The sequence below is a fragment of the Accipiter gentilis genome, chromosome 23, assembly GCF_929443795.1.
Source record: "Accipiter gentilis chromosome 23, bAccGen1.1, whole genome shotgun sequence".
Taxonomy (NCBI): Eukaryota; Metazoa; Chordata; class Aves; order Accipitriformes; family Accipitridae; genus Astur; species Astur gentilis.
Genome location: NC_064902.1, coordinates 6,529,724 through 6,549,260, shown reverse-complemented (window position 1 = coordinate 6,549,260; position 19,537 = coordinate 6,529,724). Strand labels below are relative to the sequence as shown.

The 19,537-nt window shown below is 47.0% G+C and overlaps 1 protein-coding gene across 7 annotated transcripts in view; it reads right to left on the bottom strand.

Annotated features, from left to right (window-relative positions):
- Window positions 1-19,146, bottom strand: part of LOC126049846 (6-phosphofructo-2-kinase/fructose-2,6-bisphosphatase 4) — a 53,329-nt gene extending 34,183 nt beyond the window's left edge. The window contains exon 1 of one of the 7 annotated variants that reach the window (XM_049826911.1): window positions 19,073-19,146. In XM_049826911.1, coding sequence (XP_049682868.1) covers window positions 19,073-19,124 — 52 coding nt within the window. In that variant the 5' untranslated portion in view covers window positions 19,125-19,146. Of the gene's footprint in view, window positions 1-1,304; window positions 2,341-3,052; window positions 3,084-3,174; window positions 3,341-8,406; window positions 8,439-19,072 lie in introns of those variants that run through there. The other 6 variants (XM_049826912.1, XM_049826909.1, XM_049826910.1 and 3 more) reach the window with 6 other exon arrangements.
- Window positions 19,147-19,537: the final 391 nt, after the last annotated feature.

Genomic DNA, 19,537 nt, shown 5'->3' with positions numbered 1-19,537 from the left:
CCCTCCTGTTTTTCTCCAAATCACCAGTTTGTAACATTACCTTGGTACAAGGGATTCAGAATTCCTATTTGTCCTCTAGCCAGCCTCGTGCCACCAGCTGCTCCTAGCAGCTCTGCCATCCACTTGCTAGGGGTTACCATTTGCTTCTTACAGGTTTGATGCCAACAGCGATGGCCCCATCATCCATCCTGATCCTCAGGCTACAGCTGGGTGTTGTCCTTACCTCATTTGTTTTCTCTATCTTCAGTTCCTAGGGTTGGGAGTACAAATACACATAAGGAGCATGAGCTCAAAGGGTACAGTTCTTTAGAGCAAAGATAATCTCCATTCAATACCTTTTTTTTTTTTTTTTTTTGGACCTAATGTACCTTCATACTCCTGTACGAACAGCAAATAAAAATTATTCGAAACACCAAATTCCAGAAGCTTTAGGGAAACAAAGCTGATAACTATAGGGGGAAAAATAATGTTTAGCCACAGGAAGTTCACTATTTATCTCTCACTCTATAAACATCCTCTGCTAAGCTCTCGAAACAACTTCAACTATAGCACACTTTCCTATTTATTTTTTAAGTCCATGTTTGTAACCCATTGCTTGATTCATGGAGCTTGAAGCAATCTGACATCCAATGCCAAGAAAAGCTTTACTGCAACCTATTAACAGCCAAAACCTTTCACGAAAGACCACAAGGTAAGCGGCGGTTACTAATAAAAAACGTGCATATCTACTGCTTCAAAGTCTTACTTTGGAAGATCATTTAGACCATGTAGCTTCATTTTACCGGTCTCACTAGCTGTAAAAGCTCAGTCTGCTAAGTAGCCTGCACACAGCCAGAACTCCTCCTTGAAAACCTCATAATGCACAGACTAAAAGAACTAGCTCTTCAAAGCCCCGTGACGGCGAAACCCTGGCACAGCTAGCCAGATTTCTTCTCCCCCAGATAATTCCAGCTGCTACAACTTTTAGAAAAAAAATCACATTAAAACCAGTTAACACAGGTAAGTCCCTTTGAAGATGGATCTGCCAAGTCCTCAACTGGAAACACGCATGACTCTGCTCAGCCACCTTCTAGAAAGATAAAGTAAGACTAAAAGTAGGGCAGACAGAGGTCATCAGCATGAACGAGGAAATAAAAAACCCAACCAAAGGAGACTGAAAGAGTTCATCTTGCTCAGCCTAGAAATTCAGAAGACATCACCGCGACTAGCTTCACTGCTTCCACTGCAAAGCTACTCTTAAGGACAAGAAATCCCCTTCTGACTTGAGCTTGTGTTTTTTGAACAGTAACGTTTAACACAGTTACCTGCAGCAGCAGAGAACTGGAACTGGTCAATCCAACACTGCCCCACATCACCCAGTCTGGGCAGTCCATCCTGAGCTGCCACAGCATGGCTAAAGGACCCACAGGTCACACTGCCTCATCAGAACACGGAGCGATGCACGATACATGGAAATCTGAGGATAAAGCACTCTGCGGCACCCTTGCACAGGAAAAATTACAAAATGTTCTCAGTTTGCTGAAACAAGATAGATGGGTTTATCAAGGAAGAGTAAGCTCTGCTCCTTTCTAGGTTGTCTGTAATTCTTACGTATCACAAATGACTGTAGACATATTAGAGGTAAAGCTGCAAGAGCAAACGCATGCAAAAAGATTTTAAAAATATATTTCCAAATCTGTTTTTCTAGCAGAAAGGTGTTTCAATTATAAGGGGTCTTGGATATCAATAATTATAGAATGCTACAAAAAAAAAAAACCCTTGTATGTGAAATAATTTTTTTAAAATTAGTTTATAGTCAAGAGAAGCTAAATAATTTTGCCAAGAAGGCTCCGTACATCATCAGATTACTTGTGACCAGTATGCAATTTTGCTCTTTTTTTTTTTTCTTTCTCTTGTAAAACAGTGTCTGTGTCAAAGCTGTAACAAATGTTATTTTATTTGGAAAAGAGATGCCATGTTAAGGCCAAAATGAAGCATTCTCCTTAGCATGTTTACAAAAACACGCTTTCCAGCCCTCTTCCTATTTCAGCATTCATCCCCTCTTAACAAATACTATTTTTCAGATGCTGGAATAATTCAGTTCACACAGAAGCACATGCCACCTGCTTGTCTAGCAGAAACCAAGGAAGTTTGGGCTTTTTTTTTTTTTAGCAAGGGCTGGACCAAAGCAAGTCCAGAGCCAAGAGGCAGCAGCCCATGGACGCCTGCCACAGCAGCAGAGCCCTCAGCTCTTTCTGTCAGCGCAGCCTCTTTGCATGACAAATAAAAAACAATTCCACACGACAAAGCCCCTTTTGTCTGCAAAACTGCCGTGTACTGGACCTCAGTTAAGTAAGAAAATTTTTAAAAAGAAAAAAGAAAAAAAAAAAAAAACAAACAAAAACCAAAAAACCGCGAGACAAAGTTTGTTAATAAACTATGGTTTACAAACGCCACAGCCAAAGTCTTTGGAGGCTGATGACTTGGTTGGCTGAACCTCAAAATAAGGAAAGCCATTAACTCATACAACAGATGGCCTGATACACCACTGGCCTTAAAAGAAAAAAAAAACAAACAAAAAAACTACAGTGACATTTTTAGGCCTCGCTTCAAGGAGAACATACTTAATATAAAAGCTCCTTGGAACCAGTGCGTTAAAAAAAGGGGAAAAAAAAAAAAAACAAACAAAAAAAACAAACGAAACAAAAAACCCGCTAGCAAAATCAACTAGAAAAGATACTCTTCCCAGCCAAGCTTTGTCGCCTTCCGTTGGGCACAGATCCAGCAGCTTCGGGGTTTTCTGCCTTCTCCGGCGTTTCAGGCCATCCTCCGCGGGGGACGGCGACCGCCTCACCCCGCAGACCCACCGCCCCCGGCCCGGGGGCACCATTACACGAGCCCTTCGCACCGGAGGCGCGGCAAGAGCCGCGTTAAAGCCCAGGCAAAGGGCTTGCCGCTCGGGGGGACGGGGACGGGGTCCGCCCGGCCCCGGCCCCTCACGCCGCTCTCCTCGCACCTCCACCCCGCAGAGGCCGAATCGTCCCCGGGAGGGGCTCCGCGGGGCCCGGCTCACCCGCTGCGGCCCAGCCGAGGAGGAGGAGGAGGAGGAGGAGCGGCCGCCCGGGGGTCCCGCTGACAGCTGCCGCCCGCCGGGGCTCCGACAGCGCGGCCCGGGCAGACACCCCCCACACACACCCCGCTCCGCCGCCGTCCCGCTCACCGCCGCGCTGGGCGCTGTGGCCCGCCGGCAGCCCGTTGTCGTAGGGCTCCCACGTCTTCTGCAGCGGGTTCTGCGTGAGCTCCCGCGCCGGCGACGCCGCCGCCATCCTCGCCCGCCTCCCGGCTCCCACTGCAGTGGCGGCGGGCGGGGCGGGACGGCGGCGCCGCCTCTCAGCTCGGCGGGGGCGAGGCCGAGGCCGCCCCCTGAGGCGAGGCCGGGCGCGGGAAGCGGCCGCCCCGCCCGTAGGACCCCTCCGAGGCTCTCGGGGGCGGCCCGCGGCCTCGGCGGGGCAGCTCTCGGGCCCGAGTGTCTGCCCCGCGGTGGGAGGACCGAGGCTCGGGGCGGCGCCGGGCCCCGGCGGCGCCCCTGCTCCCTGACGGGAGAGGGCTTCGCGCAGCCCCCCCTACCCCCTGAGGGGGCAGCGGCCGGGCGGGCCCAGGCCGTGTGGCGCAGTTTATTGTTCGCGTGGAGGGGTCCTCACAGCAACCCGGCCCCGGGCGGCAGTGGGAGGGAAGCAGGGCCGTTCCCGCAGGCGGCAACAACCAGGGGGTCGGGGCGCAGCCGGTGGCGAGCCCCGAGCGGCAGGGGGTGTCGGTTCTGCAGGCAAGGCAGGGCAGCTGCGGAGAAGGTTGCGCCGCCTCGGAAAGGCCTTTGTTTGAAGCCCTAAAAATAGCACGTCCAGGGGGGCATACGAGGTGGTTCAAGAAGTCACACGTTGAATGATAACGTTCTCCCAGTTAAACGCTTATTTTGGCCTGAAGGGTAACTCAGTACCGATTCAGAAAGCCATAAACAAGTGCTTTCTAACATCTTGCCTAGCTACAAAAAAACCCGACCCAAACCTATTCACAGATTACACGTGAAAGATCCTGTGCTGCAGTAGGAGCAGTGCTGTGGCTAAATACAACGTTGACCCAGCTGTCACATTTCCACACCATCTTTATCAGCTTTACAGCCGAGAGAAACCCAGTTCATTAACTGGGCTGAGCAACGTCCAAAAAAAGCTCAGTATTTCACTGTTACACACATGCCTATATATTTTACAGAAGATAAACGCAACATACTGAAAATAGGGTAGTAAACTGCAATATGGATTTTTCATTGTTACCCACTCTCAGGTACTCGGACATTATGACACTGGCCTAAAATACAAATGAAGGTCAGTACATTTATTTATTTTTTTAAATATATACACTAGTCAGACTCTGAGCATCTGAGGATCATTTTTAGTTTTTCTATTCCATTACAAGCTAAAACATAGCTTTCTAAACAACAGAAAATCAGTTCTCAAGAGACATTTGGCGAGACACCCCCAGGAGAGTTAGCACTGTTTTTCCAAAACCACGTTTGCTTGACCTGCCCTTCCCTCTTTTCAAAGTTGATTTCCTTCTCTTCGAGACCGATTACAGTTTTCGGTTCTAGGTGCCTGCACTATATTTTTACCCTAGCTTTTTTTTCCCCTGATTTTGTTTTGAGTTGATAGCCAAAGTGGGGAGGGGCAGAGGGGTTATAGGAGTTACATTACAAGGGTCAGAAAACTAGGAACAGAAGGGGAGGTTTTGAACACTTAAAAGCTTATTGGTTTCTTCTATCAAGTACGTATTTACTTCCAACAGTTGCCAAGAGAGTTGTGAGCAGGAACAGTTTAATCTGCATTCATGGTTAATCCCAGAAGCCCGTCCCCTGTGCGCACACAAAACATTGCCACGAACAGATGACTGACTTCAGGGTCGAGTCCAGCGTCGGGACCTACCCACCTCACCCGAGGCATGCCACCACCAGGATGCTCCAGCTTTCTTAACAGTGCCTCCAAGTAAAGCCAGGCAAGTCCACAACAGAGGTAACATTAACAGAAATAAGCGATTTACACAAATGCCAACTTATAAAACACACTTCTCAGGCTTGTTTTACATAAAGTAGAAAATGTATGAAACCCAGTCTCTAGAAACAGTTTGTACCTCCTTTTCTACAAATCCACCCAGCACACGAGGACTGAAACTCCATTCACACACTTGCCTCGCAGCTGAAAACACTGACCTGATGTTCATACAAGAGTAGCATTTTTCAAAGGTCTGCAAGGTGAATTACCACATTTCTAAGTCTCATTCCCCAAGCACGAGGCACACCATCAGCAAACTCTCTTCTTGCTCAGGCAGATTTAAACCAGTGGCACCTGCACGAAACTTAAATAAGGCTTTGTCCAGGTGTTTGTAATGGCATTAGAGGTGTGCGTGGACACCTGCCCAGCCTCCTAGCCTTTACTTTTGTGAGATAAAGATTTCAGCGTGATGGATGACTAACTTTTGTTGTTGATCAAACTTATTTAATATTGGTTTGGGTTTTTTTTTAATAACCTCAGTGCACTAATGGGCTATTTAAAGACAGAGAAAGTGAATACAGCAATACTGTGCCACTCCTGAGGTCTCATTTCAGAACATGCTTTTCAAGGGCACTACATTCAGTTCCTAGAAAAAGACAGAACAAATAAACATTGCTCATTAGATTCCCAATGGGTGATAGAGATCACCTTCTGCACAATCACATTGTCATCAACCACTGTCGTAGTACAAAGGCTTGAGAAGCAGAGCTGATTCCTGCAGGTGAAATGCTGGAGACTTGGCTTTGTTTGCACTACAGGGAAACCACGGGTAAGCCTCTACTCCTTGGAAGGCTTTTGCACAAAGCTTCTGCTCTCAGGGCCACACTGAGCTGAAAGCTCACCTGAAAAAGCACCTCTCTGCAGAGGCAAAGCACAGAGGGGAAAGGCAGTCTTGGAAAATGAACTGCTGCACAGAAACAGAATGTGCTTGAGCCAAGTAACAGTGTTATACTTAATCTTTTCAAATGACTGACTTACAAGACAGGAAACTTATGGTTTATTATACACAGCAAGTGGTAATTATTTCTGAGACAGGGAGAAATAAAAGAGGAGATTGAACCAAGGCCTCTGCTTGATCATAACAGAAACCCTACTTTGAGTCTGTAGATAAGCTGTATCATATGGTAACCATATAATACAAGTTCCATGATATCTGCAAGTCACTTTCACACATCTCATTCGCCTAGTAAAGACACCAACATTATAGTCGTGACAGCCCACACAACATCCCTAAACCACCCAACATCTCTGCCTCCCACCATCACTCCGGCAGCACCAGCTCACTGCTTGGAATAAGAAAAGACGACTTTCCAGTCCTCCAGATGCCCACGCCCTCGCCAGGCCGAGCACAGCAGACACAGCTCACGAAAAACCAGCTCACGAACCCTTCTGCCGTGCAGAAGATCCAACGAGAGATATCTGTAAATGACTAAAGGGTACGCACACACAGCCGGAGGTCACGACGCGTGGTTTGTATAAGCAGGATGGCTGCAAAGGAGTGTCCGCGCTGTGCCAGGCCCTGAGATCAAGCCCGTGTGATGTTTCAGCGCCGCACTTACAGCCCTGATGGGACAACAACAGTACCCGATTCCTGCTCTTGCAGCAAAACACAGAGCCGCTTTTTCTGGGAAGTTCCTGAAACGCAGAGCACGGAGCAAAACTTTCAAGATAAAAAGCTGCTAAAGCGCAAGCTTCCTCTTTCTCCCTTCTTATTGCCGGCATTTAAAAAAGCCGTTTGTGATGTTAGCTGTGCTTCCCAAGAAACGGAGCGCCACAAACCATCAACACCTGGGAGCCGTACCGCCCCGTTACCTCACGGACTTACAAAACCCAACGCAAACTGGAGATTTCCACAGGAACCGGGTGCTGTGGCGGTTATTCTCCTTCCCCGCGCACGCCACCGGGTACCGCCGAAGGCCTCCCTTCGCGTGGGGAGACCCCACGGTTCCCCTCACCTCCCGGGTGGGCGCACAGCACCGCGCCGGGGGCTACGGCCTCCGCTCCCTGCGCCGCCCGCGCCCGCCAGGGGGCGCCCTAACACCGCCCGCGGGCGCGCAGGATGCGGGCGCCCCCTGGCGGCGGGCCGCAGCCACACACACACACACACCCCCCCCACACACACACACACCCCCCCGCCGCCGGCAAACGGCGCAGCAGCACCGGCACCGCCGGGGGACGACGACGACGACACGGACGGACGGACGGCCACCGGAGCGTGTGGTGGCGGGACCCCCCTGCCAGGGCAGCAGATGCTTCAGGCGCCGCCAGAGGAAAGTTCGCGAGCCGCAGCAGATGGCCTGTACCCAGAATCTTCCCCGGGAAAAATGAAGTCGTTCGCTGTTACGCTTCAGAAACGTCCGGGGAAGCGGCGCTGTGAACGCCCTGCCAGGAGATCGCACAGCTCCACGGAATGCCGGCAGTAAAACGCACCAGCTCTTGGCTTTTAAGCACCCAAGGCAGAGTCAGAGGTCACGGAGCTACCGGGAAGAAAAGGGTATCTACTGATGCCAAGTTATTCTCTCAACCAAATGGAAAAAAAAACATAATCGGGTGGGGGGTCCACACTCAGAACTAAATATCCCCATTTCTCTCTAGATATTAAACACCAACAGATTATATTTCACCATTAACCTAACAGTTCCGCTTCTCTAAAGCATTTCTTTTTCCACAATGTCATGAGGTAAATGTTTTACCCCTGCATTATCAGCTATTTACTCACCAGTTTGAGAAAACCAGTAGTATCCAACCTCTACACGCACAACTGGCAATAAACAGCTGGCAAAAACCTACATCCAAATGTTCTCTACTGCAACTGGCAGATTACCGTTCCAGCTAGAAGTAACAAACAGGAACTAGTTCAAATGATCCTATCTTAAAACAGGTATCTACATTTTCTACATAGCGCAGTGGTGAGAGGAGAGATCAGAGTTAGAGCCCTTAGTCCCCCTTTAAGGTATACAGGGAGGGCTGTACGCCCCCCCAGCTTACAACTCCTCGAAAAGACTTCAGCCGCACAGCACAAGCCTAGTTTCAGTACAATTTAAGCAGGCACGGAGGAACACTGAATTTGCAAAGATCATTCCATATGAATGTTATTCGAGAAATACAGCCACACACCAGCACAGTCTTCAGCCACGCGCATCTCTTACATATCCAGCTTCGACATCCAACCAACACTCCCCGATTCCGCAAGCACTAGATGGCTCTGACCAGCTAACTCGCAGCCTGCTACACTGCATCACAGTATTTCTGTAAAGCATACAGGATAATTCCTATTGAACTTATAATTGATTTTCTCTTTCAATAAAAAAAAAAAAGTCAACTGTACCTTCAGCAGGCTTGTGGCAGTCCTTCATTGGCCAAAATCTATGCTGCTGGAAGCATCACCCAAGGACAGCCAGCAACAGCTAATATACAAGGCTGTTACAACACTGTGAGCCAATTGGAAGAGATGGTGACCAAACACACAACTATGCTTCACCCTTTTTGTTCGCAAGTAACAACACTCCAGCATTTCAAAACTGGATTTCGGGTGGAATGGGAGAGATTTCTCCCCACACACCTTATAGGCTGTAGTGCTGATTTTTTCTGTTTTGACCAAGCAATTGTTGCGGTGCTCTTATGTAAGTGAAAAGCTGCAGCCTCCAGGTAATGACAGCGTCCAAAAGTGGAACTGCATAGTGACCGAAACAACTGCAGAGTAGATGGGATGTTTGGCCTGTTCGACCACATCCCTTATTACACTAGCACCTCAGCAGGGGACAGACTGCTCCCTCCCCCAGGTAATTCCCATATTCCTGAAGTACAAAGCAAACCTAGCAGGTTTTTCCTCGCCGTGAAAGAAGAGTCCTTTACAATCTGCCTAAAACACAATGCCCATCTGCTAGGTACGTTGTCACCTTTGTAAGGCAAGCACTAACTCAACTTTGCTCTTCAATTGCCAAGGAAACTGAGAGATAAAGGAAGCTGCACTAGCAACCGAGAAGGTGGCTCTCTTCCTCCCGGGCTGTTCCTGAGCTGCTGAATGATGACAAAGACGATGCCTTGGGAACAGTCATCCTGCAGAAGAGATCCCTCACGAGTTAAAAACTTCTCATACAACTTCCCACAGAGAATAGAGTAAGTTCCTTCCCATGAAGAGCTTAGCAAGCACAATGAGCAATCAAGGAAGAGAGATGTAATACTATATTAGCAAAATGACATACATTGATTCATACCTTCTCAGTTCAGTTTCTCAGGACTTTTTGTTACATCAACTTCTTAAATGAAGACTTCCCGTCTCCTCAAGACTGCCTATGGTTTTCTCCTCAACCAGAAGTACCATCCTTTTTGTTTCCCCACAGTCAGTCTAACATCCCAGGAGTCAAGCCAACAAAAAATTACAAATAGCCCACTAAGTCCCCAAAAATTTCAGGCATCCCAGATGACAAGTTCAGCAGGTTCCCCATACCATCTTCACACGTCCCTCCATTTAGGACTTGATTCCAAACCAACAGAAATCACGAGGACCAGGCTTTGTGATACATGGCCCTAGCTCTTACTCCATTTCTTCTGAGCAACAAATAAGTTTATTACTGGCACCATCCACTCCATATTCTATTTCTTATCACTGCCTAGAGCAAAAAAGTTCCAGTTGTCTTGAAGTATACTGCTACCTCAAAGACAAGCAAAGCCATTCAGGATTCAGAACTAAAAAAGAATCTGCCCTCAGCAATACACACCTTTAGAAGTTACTTTATAAGAGTTCGTTTTAATATTAGACCTCCTGGCTACAGATCAACCTACCAAAGAGATTCAGGGGGAAAAAAAAAAAACCAAACCAAAACAAAACATAATCGTGCTTTATATGAGAATGAGCTACTACTAAGAACAAGAAATCTCTTCAGTGCTAATTGGGGAATAGATTTAAACAACATCCAAGATCCCACACAAAGCTGTACAAATACAAATACTAGAGAGATTCCTTAAGCTGAGACAAAATAATATTCCTTAGCATATGTAAGGAAAATAACTTATCCAAACAGAAGATATTGATATAAATTGGTGAGAAAACGAGTTCCCATCTATTCTAACAACCACCAACACATCTGATACAAGGGAAGATCTGACAGGGCTCAGGCACTCAGGAGCCTCACACCACACTTCTTTGGCTGAAGAGGGGGCTAATTTGCACGCTAATTTACATTCGCTATATCTTCTTCATCGTCTACTGAAACTTCGTGATAGTTATTCATCACACATGCAAAACAGTATTGTATCCCTTACAGCAGTGTTCATGTGTGGCCTGATTGCAGCACAGTTGTGTGTTTTCAAAACCATGACGACCCAATGATCAGGAAACAGACACTAGCTATACAAGGGGGTTTACTGTAAGAATGGTACCAGTACAGTCTCAGACAGCTTTCTACAGAACTCACATCTTGTATTGTATGCATATAAAACCTATCAGACAATCTAAGATTATTTGGGGAGATATACAGGTTATCAGCAGAACATCATCTCACCAACACGCGGATTGCATGAGAATCCCAGAGAAAATACTGTGTATGTGAATCTCAGTGTAATCAACTAAAAAAAAAAAAAAAAAAAAAAAATTACACCTTGCTATGCTGTCACTCTGTTCCTTCATTATCTTTATGTAAACCATTCCTGAAAGTGTGGCCAGAGTACTTTTATTATTTCTAAATATATAAACATGTTAGTTTAGATGTTAATCACGTTTCAGAAGAAATAATCGCTCTATTTAAAACGCAGGAGAAACCAAACGTCTGGAGGTAAAACCTATCAATGAGATGCCATTGGTCTCATGCAAGGAAGTTTCCTGTATTAAGTCTAACTTGAGGCATAGATTTAAGGCTGGTCTGCATTAGCTGTATTCTTGAAATCTGAAGGATAAATCACTAATTCTTTACACCTCCAGACCAAGCAGCCACCTCCCACCTTCACCCAAGAGAACATTGAAATTATCTCCTTGAAAAATAGGCCAGATCCTCAAGTGGCGCTTCCAGGTATTGCTTAAAACTATTTCCATCATCACAACATTAAGCAACATTTTATATCTTCCTGTTATGAGACAACATAAAGGAAAGATGGCATCCATTATTCATGTTTTCTGAGCACAACCCAGTGTTAAAAACCCCTTTGTAGCTTACTGTATAGCAGGGACTTCAAACTATTTACATGAGGGGGTGTGCGCTTCTAAGAAGTGCAGAAAGAGGACATTAAAATACAGGGCATTTGCACAAATTGCCTATTTACATTCACAGGTCTAGAGGGTAACTGAAAATACTGAGTTTCCAAGATGGTAAGCCTACTAAGGGCAGTCATTCCTACACATTCTTCTGGTAGTATCCGATGTTGTTACTACAGCAACAGCACGTACAGCCTCGCACAACCTCTGGACAGCCGGTGGCTGTACCCTGACACGCTCTCCTCTTCCTCGGAAGGGCGATACAGCAGTGAAGTCCGCTTCTCCACCGCTGCATCGGTTACCTGGAATCCGTGATACAAACCAGGAAAAGCAAGGCTTGGTAAATTCGTAATATTTGACGGAGAAGGAAAAGCAAAAACATACTTGCATCCACAAGGATGTTTGTGCCTCCTGAACCTGCATAAAAGCACTCTCTGCTAAGCAGTCTGAAAGCGTCTCTATCACCTTAAAGCCCTCTGTTCCCTTCCGGTCACATAAGCATTTTGGAAAAACCTTCCCAATTCCAAGTTTGGATTTGTTGTTATGAGCAAGAGTGTGGTTAAAAGGAGCACAAGGGAAGGATTGTCAATCTTAAATAAAACAGACAACCCTTCTCCAGGCTGAAAGGCTTATCAATTATGCTCACTTACAGCTAGCTTTACGTTAGATATTTTAACATTTATGATGTATACGTACCCTTTCTCCTTTCATTCAGCTAGGATGCTATGAGCCCCACTTGTTTGTAACAGCTAGTTCTAGGCTGCTAGATATAAAAAATAGCAAAACAAGGGCAGCTGTCTTCTCAGAGGGGAACTAATATGCTTAATGCCATCTTTAAAACCAAACGCTATCAACTGACTCCAGAAGCAAAATTTCTCAGGACAGCCGCTTTAAAGAAAAACATCTGTAAAAACTTATTATGTGCATTAACTTGTCTGATGTGCTGGAAAAGGAGAAATATATCGACAATAAAGAGTATGCAGAATTTGCACATGATCCAAATGCATGAAGTAAACCAGATGAATTAAAAAAATCATGAAGGCTTTGGGATGAAGCTACCTATCAGATGGCAGCATTTTAAAAGACGAGATAAAGAGAACTTTGGAAGCACCATCCGGGGCTTGGGGCTTGAAATATTGAATGACTACTGATAGAGAAATCAAAGACAAAAAGGCGAGGAGGAAGACAGCCGCTGGACTGGGTGACAAACCGTCAGGGGTGTAGAATGCGTCTGTGAGTCATCAGCACATAATAGAAGTTGAAACCATGTGAACGCCTGAAATAGGGCACAGGGAGACAAGAGAAAGACAAGGTCAAGTTGTGGGAGGACGACGAAACATCGGCCGGGGAAGGGGGGAATAGTATCATGAAAGATGAACAACAGTTCGTTAGAAGAAGCAGTGACAGCAGAGACGTCACGGAGAACAAGAACAAAACGGGTGTCTCCAAACGTTTCCGTGACATAAATAACATGTAAATAGACAGAAGCACCCAAAACGGACTCGGCACAGGAGAGGCTGAGGTGGAGGTTGTACAACTTCACGTTGTAAGAGGGACTAGGCTTGGCTGAGAGCTAGAACTAACAAAAAAAAAAAAAGGGGGGGGGGGACGGACGGACGGACGGGGACAGGAGTTAAAGGTCCAACAGAGTATAGTACTCCAGCATATATTACCATATGGGATAAGCAGGTCATTAAGGAAAAAGCCCATGGCAATGGAAGTAAGAGCAAACGAGTTAATGGGGCAGTGACTGGGCCCGAAGTCCTCTACCCGCACCTACAGTTATACTCGGTTTCATGCATGTCCCATAGGTAACGGAGACACAAAAGCAGGTTTTCAGAAGTAAAGAATAAATCCCTCTGGAAAGCCAGCATGGAAAACTGACACTGACACAAGGAGGAAAAAGCCTCACAGCATATGTGACGCCAGCTGCCTCTGGAAATATTCTTAAGCTTTATGGAAAAGGAGCATATTCATCCAAATAAAAATATAAGCAAACTAGAGCAAAGCTTCTCAGAAGCTATTGATGACAGAATTTGTCATAAAAGCAAAATTGATCTTAATTTGGCAAACTCCAATGCTGTCATGTAGTCTAAAACCTAGCACCGAAGAGGAAAAAAAAAAAATACAGGCCAGACATATGGAGATCCAAGTTGCTGGTTAATCTCAGTCTCCATAGCCTCCGGGGCAGGTTTCTCATTTTCTGTGTATTTTGCAAGTACAGCTAGATGGCTTATCAGCTTCCCGAGAGTAACAGGATCAATATGTAGATGAGGAAGCTTAATAAGGATAATAAAATTACAACAGCCAAAATAATCTAACTTATGGAGTGCAGATAGGCTAAATAACACAAATGCTACAAATAAAAGCTCTTGTAAGGGGAAACATTTACCAAGTGAGAGTCGCCAGCATAACATTAGCAAAGAAACCTTCTATATTTTTTTTAAAACAAACCCCCCAAATTCTCTTTATACTCCAAACAATAACTTTGTTTCAGCACAAGTCTCCCTAGAGAAAATAAACTATAAAAAAATTATTCAGGTGTGCAGAAGGCCATTCTCCATCACATATAGCATATGTGGCAGCCTTTGGCAGCAGAATGGGTAAATTCACATTCAAAAATTTAAATATAAATTGAAAGCAAAACATATACAGGATATAAAGATGGAAAAACAACAACAACAACAAAAAGGAATCAAAAGCCAATAAGTACACCGACCCTCACACTCACCACCTCCAGTGAAACACCAGTTGTCCAGGCTTACTGGCTCCAGCCACCGCACAGTGGGTTGCTCTGTCTCTCCCTCACCACCGTGGACATCCGAAGTCATTGACTGATCTGAACCTTATTTGGCACAGGACAGAGGTCTCGAAAACATTAGTCTCCTACATTTTAGTGAAAACTGGCTACCAAGAGAGAAGAGCTGCGCTGCCAATGCTCCTGCTACACGAAGTGCTTTGACCTGTCCCATCAGACACGGGATTGACACCAGATGAGCCCAAGTCCTTGGAACTGACCCAACTTAGGGAAGAAAAAGCAACTGCAACCCCAAGACATCCATGGGAGACATCTCTTCCAGAACTGCTTGAATTTTAAGCTCCTGTATTCTAATCCCCAAACAAAGCGTTTCTCGGGGCGGGGGGGCGGGGGGAAGCAGCAGCTAGATCAATCTCCTACCAAAAATGAGTAATGACTTCAGCTGTAACAGGAGTGCTTGTTTCCTCCACGGCAAGGGCTGCCTTGCTGCTTTTTTCCCCTCTTCCTTCGCCCCATCAGCCTGCCTCTCACAAGCCATCTGAAATTTTTTAATTGCAAGAGGTCACGAACCCCCGAAATCTCCCCATTGTTTTGGAGAAACTGGTTTCACACTGGCAGTAAAAAACTACAAAGCTTTTTTATTTTTTTCCCGTCTTAATGCAGAAGGTAAATGTTACAGAGCTCCACACTTAAGAATATCCATAGGGTTCTCACGCACAACAAACGTTGCTCGTTACTAACTGACAACATCAATTAGATTTCCAGGGATATATGATCATGAAACAAAACTTTAAAAAGCTAGAAATCATTCACGTGTGAACCCATTTCAAAAGATGCAACGCCACAAGCGGCTTTTCCGAGCAAGGCAGAAATAGCACGTCTAAGTCACTTTTAGGTATCATTGAAGAGCCACGTCCCAGGCCCCCAACAGATTTGGGGCTGGCCGGGGCGTGTTGTCACTGCGGTTTGGAAGGGAACAGCTGCCAGGGAGCCTGGATCGCGCAGCTCTCCCAGCAGCCCAGCTATTCCCAGTGCCAAGGCACAACACGCGTGAAGCCAGCTCCTAAACCATGACACAAAGACTTGACGCTATGCAGAAAGAGAAGAAAATTCACATGTGGAAAAATAATCATTCGGGAACAAGTTCGGTGGTCAACTTTGGAGCGGAAAAAGGAGATAACAACTGTAAACCCCATTCTGATCTACCCTCTCCTACCTTTTTCTACTTGTGCATGGCCTGTAAGCAAGATAGTAACATACTGAATCATCTGGAAACTAATGCCACACAGTCATTTCAGATATCCAAGTAACCGGTCGTGCTGAAATTATACCGACATACAAATTTAAAGCTGTAACAGGCACGTTATTTCCGCAAGGGCACTCGTGACAAATCTGTCCCATTTTATTAATAAAACATTACAAAACATACCTTTTATCCATCACGTGGATAAAAGTCAGTTGCGATTAGGAGACTCATTGTTTGCATTTAGGACCTACCATGGCAGCTACGCGCTTAAAGACTTCAGGATTAATTCCGGTGCATTGCTTAAACGTTGCAGACGCCAACATCCCGAAGATCCCCCGTTCACCAGCTTCTCAAATGAGAGATGACTTTGTTTGACATAATCAAAACACAACTATAAAGGCACTTAGAACTGCACTGCTACCATGGCACAGGCAAGTTTACACATTTTACACAAACACACAAGTATTTCCTCCCTTTACATGGACACAAATTCACAGGCCCACCGCATGACAGTAATTTTACTTAAAACAGCCACGCTGCACACAGCACCACCCAACAGCTACAGTACTTCGCCAGGTAATGCGTTCAGTACATCTGGCGATTAGTATTCATAATTGGCATGCAATTACAACATTTAGGGCCAGGTTTTGGCAAGCACCCAAGAACAAGCCTTGTTATTAGCCAATCTGACCCCGCGTGCTATCTCGTCAGAGCCAGCCAGGCCAGCGCTCCCCCCGAAACTACCCCTCTGCACAACCGAATTGTACCTGAAATAAATCCACCGCCTCTGAAAATAACAACCCGTGTGAAGCAGCGTGGGACTCTTTCCCATATCCTCACTTTGAGCGCCTGATAAAAACTGAGTAAAACCAGGAATCAACCTAAATTACTTAATTTTAGCCGTTGGGGAGACCAACTAGACAGACTAGTGAGTTTGGAGTTCATTATTCTCTTTTACTCCCTTATACAATTTAATTACTTAACCTCTTATGCACTCAGAGACCACAAGTCAAGTGCTACGCCTGTGACAAAAGGTTAACAGACTAATTATTTGACTTAAAATGGGAAAAAAAGGCGTCTGGGGAAAACCAGAGCAGACACAAGGAAGCCAGCACTTCTCAGACCTATGGCTGGTGCTTCCTCAGCTGTATTGTGAGAATTTTTACCCTTTCTACTACATTTGCCTTGCGACTCTTCCCAGGGACCTGCCCCACCCGGGGTGTGGGGAACACAGTCTTACACTATATACAGTAAATTAAAATAAACAAACAAAAAAACAACAACAAAAACACACCAAACAAAAAAAAAAACAGAAAAAAAAAGAACAAAACACACAGAGCAAGAAGGTGAGAGTAGTCCACATTTCCTTCAGAAGAAAGCTGAAACCTTCGCCAAATGTATGGTGTTTTCCAGCATTTAAAGTCTAATGTTTATATTCGTCTCAAAGAAAAATCTGTGGACTTTACATGCAGAAGTTAAGCCCCAAAGAAACAGTGCAGCTTCAGTGAGCAATTTAGAACAAATCCTTAGTGCTTCATCAGCAATTAGATTAGTACCCACAAGTTGGATTTACCAAATCTCTTACTCATAAGAGCAAAAGGAACATTGATGCAATCAAATGAGAAAAATACTGGTGTCACCAGGCAGATTTTTTTAAATTAGATGGACGATACACAAGAAAATATAGTGCTAAAAGCACTTAATTCAACAACATCTTACTACTGGCAAGGGTCATATTTATAGCTTAGTACTTTTTCATGACAAAATGTCCTATTTCAAAGCAGACCCTTCCTTCAAATGACCTCAAAAAAGTTCTGAAACAAAATCCTCCCCAAAACGCTCTCAGCTTTGGGCCCTTGTCCTGCATAACTATCCCTACACAAATGCTCTCATTAGATGATGCGCCGATTTAAAAGGACTGGCACCTTATGTAAATGGATGTTACTGCTTTTAATTGCAGCCATAATTATGGGAGTGCCTCACAACTGAGTAAGGCCATATTAAGCAAACTTACTGGAAACTTTGCAAACTGCTCCGCAACATATTGGACGAGCACCAAGAGTCCCACAGCCGGTATTTATTCCGTCCCATCTTCAGCTCTCTGCAGAGCACTACAAAATCAATTGACCCTATATGGGCTCACTCCAAGTCGTACTTGGTTTAGTGTGGTTTTGCCTCATTTAACTAGTTTCTCTCCGACATTTAGCGATATAAGAAGTTTAATTCAGAATCAATGTTTTCAAAGATTAAAAAATCTTATAGAATCTTCAAGTTTCTCCAACATTAACTTTTTTTTTTTTCCTCCCCGCACTCTGAAGAGCCGCAGGAGCGCAATGGGACCTGCTACAAAGTCAACACTGGGCCAGGCTACAAGGTGTTGAGAAGGATGAGTGTATCCATTCATCCAGTATCCATTTGAGCAGCTCCCCTGGCACAGCTAACAAACCAGCGCTCATCCAAGATGCCGGCACAAGCATCACACGAATGACCCGAGGAACAACGAAGGGTTTTCAGTTCAGCCACAGGTAAGCGGTGGCCCATCGCTGCGTTTCAACAGCTGAATCGGGGTCCCTCCCCGCTTAGTGCCGGTGGTTTGGAAACCACCAACCTTACCGAAATCCATTTCCATGCCCTGCGTTGGAGTCGGGCATGGACGAAGTAGGCAGCTGCCTACTATAACGCCCACGGAAGCAAATCGATGGCTGTAAACAAGCGCAATCCTCTGCGTCGGCAGGCAGGAGCCATGGCCACGCTACACCCAGCAACACCGAATTTTCTACGGCACCAGGCAGCTCAGGGTGCCGGGCCAAGGCTCCCCAGTCCCGTTAACAGACCTGCGTACACCACCACTCTGCTTCTGGCTCCATCTCTGCTTCCCCGTCCTGCCCCACGGCTGCAGGAGAGCCCAGGGAGACGCCAGGTTTATCTTCCAGCCTATGTAACACAATTTTCCTGGAAAGGAGGAAAAACGCCCAAACATAACCAAGACCGAGCCTACGTTCAGAAGTTTCGGTGCGCTTGCGTCACAGCTGTCATCCTGCATTACACAAAGTGCCTAATGAACACGCCAGGCCCCGCAGTCCTCGGGGAGAATCAGCCCTTTCTATCCAGCCAGCAGCCAAGTCTCCCAGGGCGAGATAAAAGAGATGCAGATTACGTGTTTTTGTGGCGTTGCCATTAGGAATCGGGAAGAACACCTAACCGGTTGGATCAGCGTTTGCCAAAACACTGATTTTACAGCCTTCCCGGGCCAATGGAAAGCATCAACGCTTGGAGGAGCGCAACGTAAATACACCTTCCCCCAGACACTTAAAAAAAAAAAAAAAAAAAAAAACAAAAAAAAGAAAAAAAATCCCTCACAGCAAAGCAATTTCCAAAAATAACGCCGAAAGCAAACTGCCACTGGTAGGCTACGATTCCCTCCTCCCGCGGCACATCTCCCAAACCTTCCCCTGCCTCGGGCTGTTGCCGGCAGCAGCCTCGACTCCCCCTTTCCCACCTCCCGAGCCTTTGCCGTGCCGGTCACCCTTACCCCTCGGCGGAGCTGGAAGGGGAAAATTCAGAGCAGGGGTGTCCCAGAAAACACGACCTTTCCCCCTCCAGCCTTAGCCCCGACGCACCCCGACACGCGTGGGACTCTCCGGGGCTGGGGGGGGGCTGCCCCGTGGGCACCCCCCAGTTTACAGCCACGGGTGGGTAAAGAAGCAGCTCCCCCCCGACGGGTGCCCGACCCCGGCCGAGCAGCACCCCCCCCCCACCCCACCCCGCTCCGGGCGGGGAAGGCGAACGGGGGCTCCTACCTCGGCAGGGCCGGCCCTGCGGGCAGCCGCGGCGGCGGCTGCAGCCCCACATCGGCGGCGGCGGAGGACGGCCCGGGGCCGGGGGGGTGTGTGTGTGTGTGGGGTGGGGTGGGTTGGGGGAAGCCCGCCGGCAGGCCCCTCGGTGCGGCGGGCGGAGGCGGCGGGTGCTGCCCGCGGAGCCCCGCGGAGCCGCCCGCGGGTGTGCGCGCCCCGCGCGGGGCGGAGCGGAGCGGAGCCGAGCGGAGGAGACCGGCCCCGGGCAGCCCCCGCCCCGCCGGGCAGCGCCGCTCCCTGCCGGCAGCCAGCTCACCTCTGCTCCGGCGCCGAGGGGGAGCGGCTCCGGTGCGGGCCCGGCCGCTGCGAGAGCTGCCGCCTGGCGCTTCAGCCCTGCCGCCCCTTTCGGCTCAGGGCTTAGTGGTTTTGGGGGGGGGAGGGGGGGGTTTCTTCCTTAAAATGACCCAAATC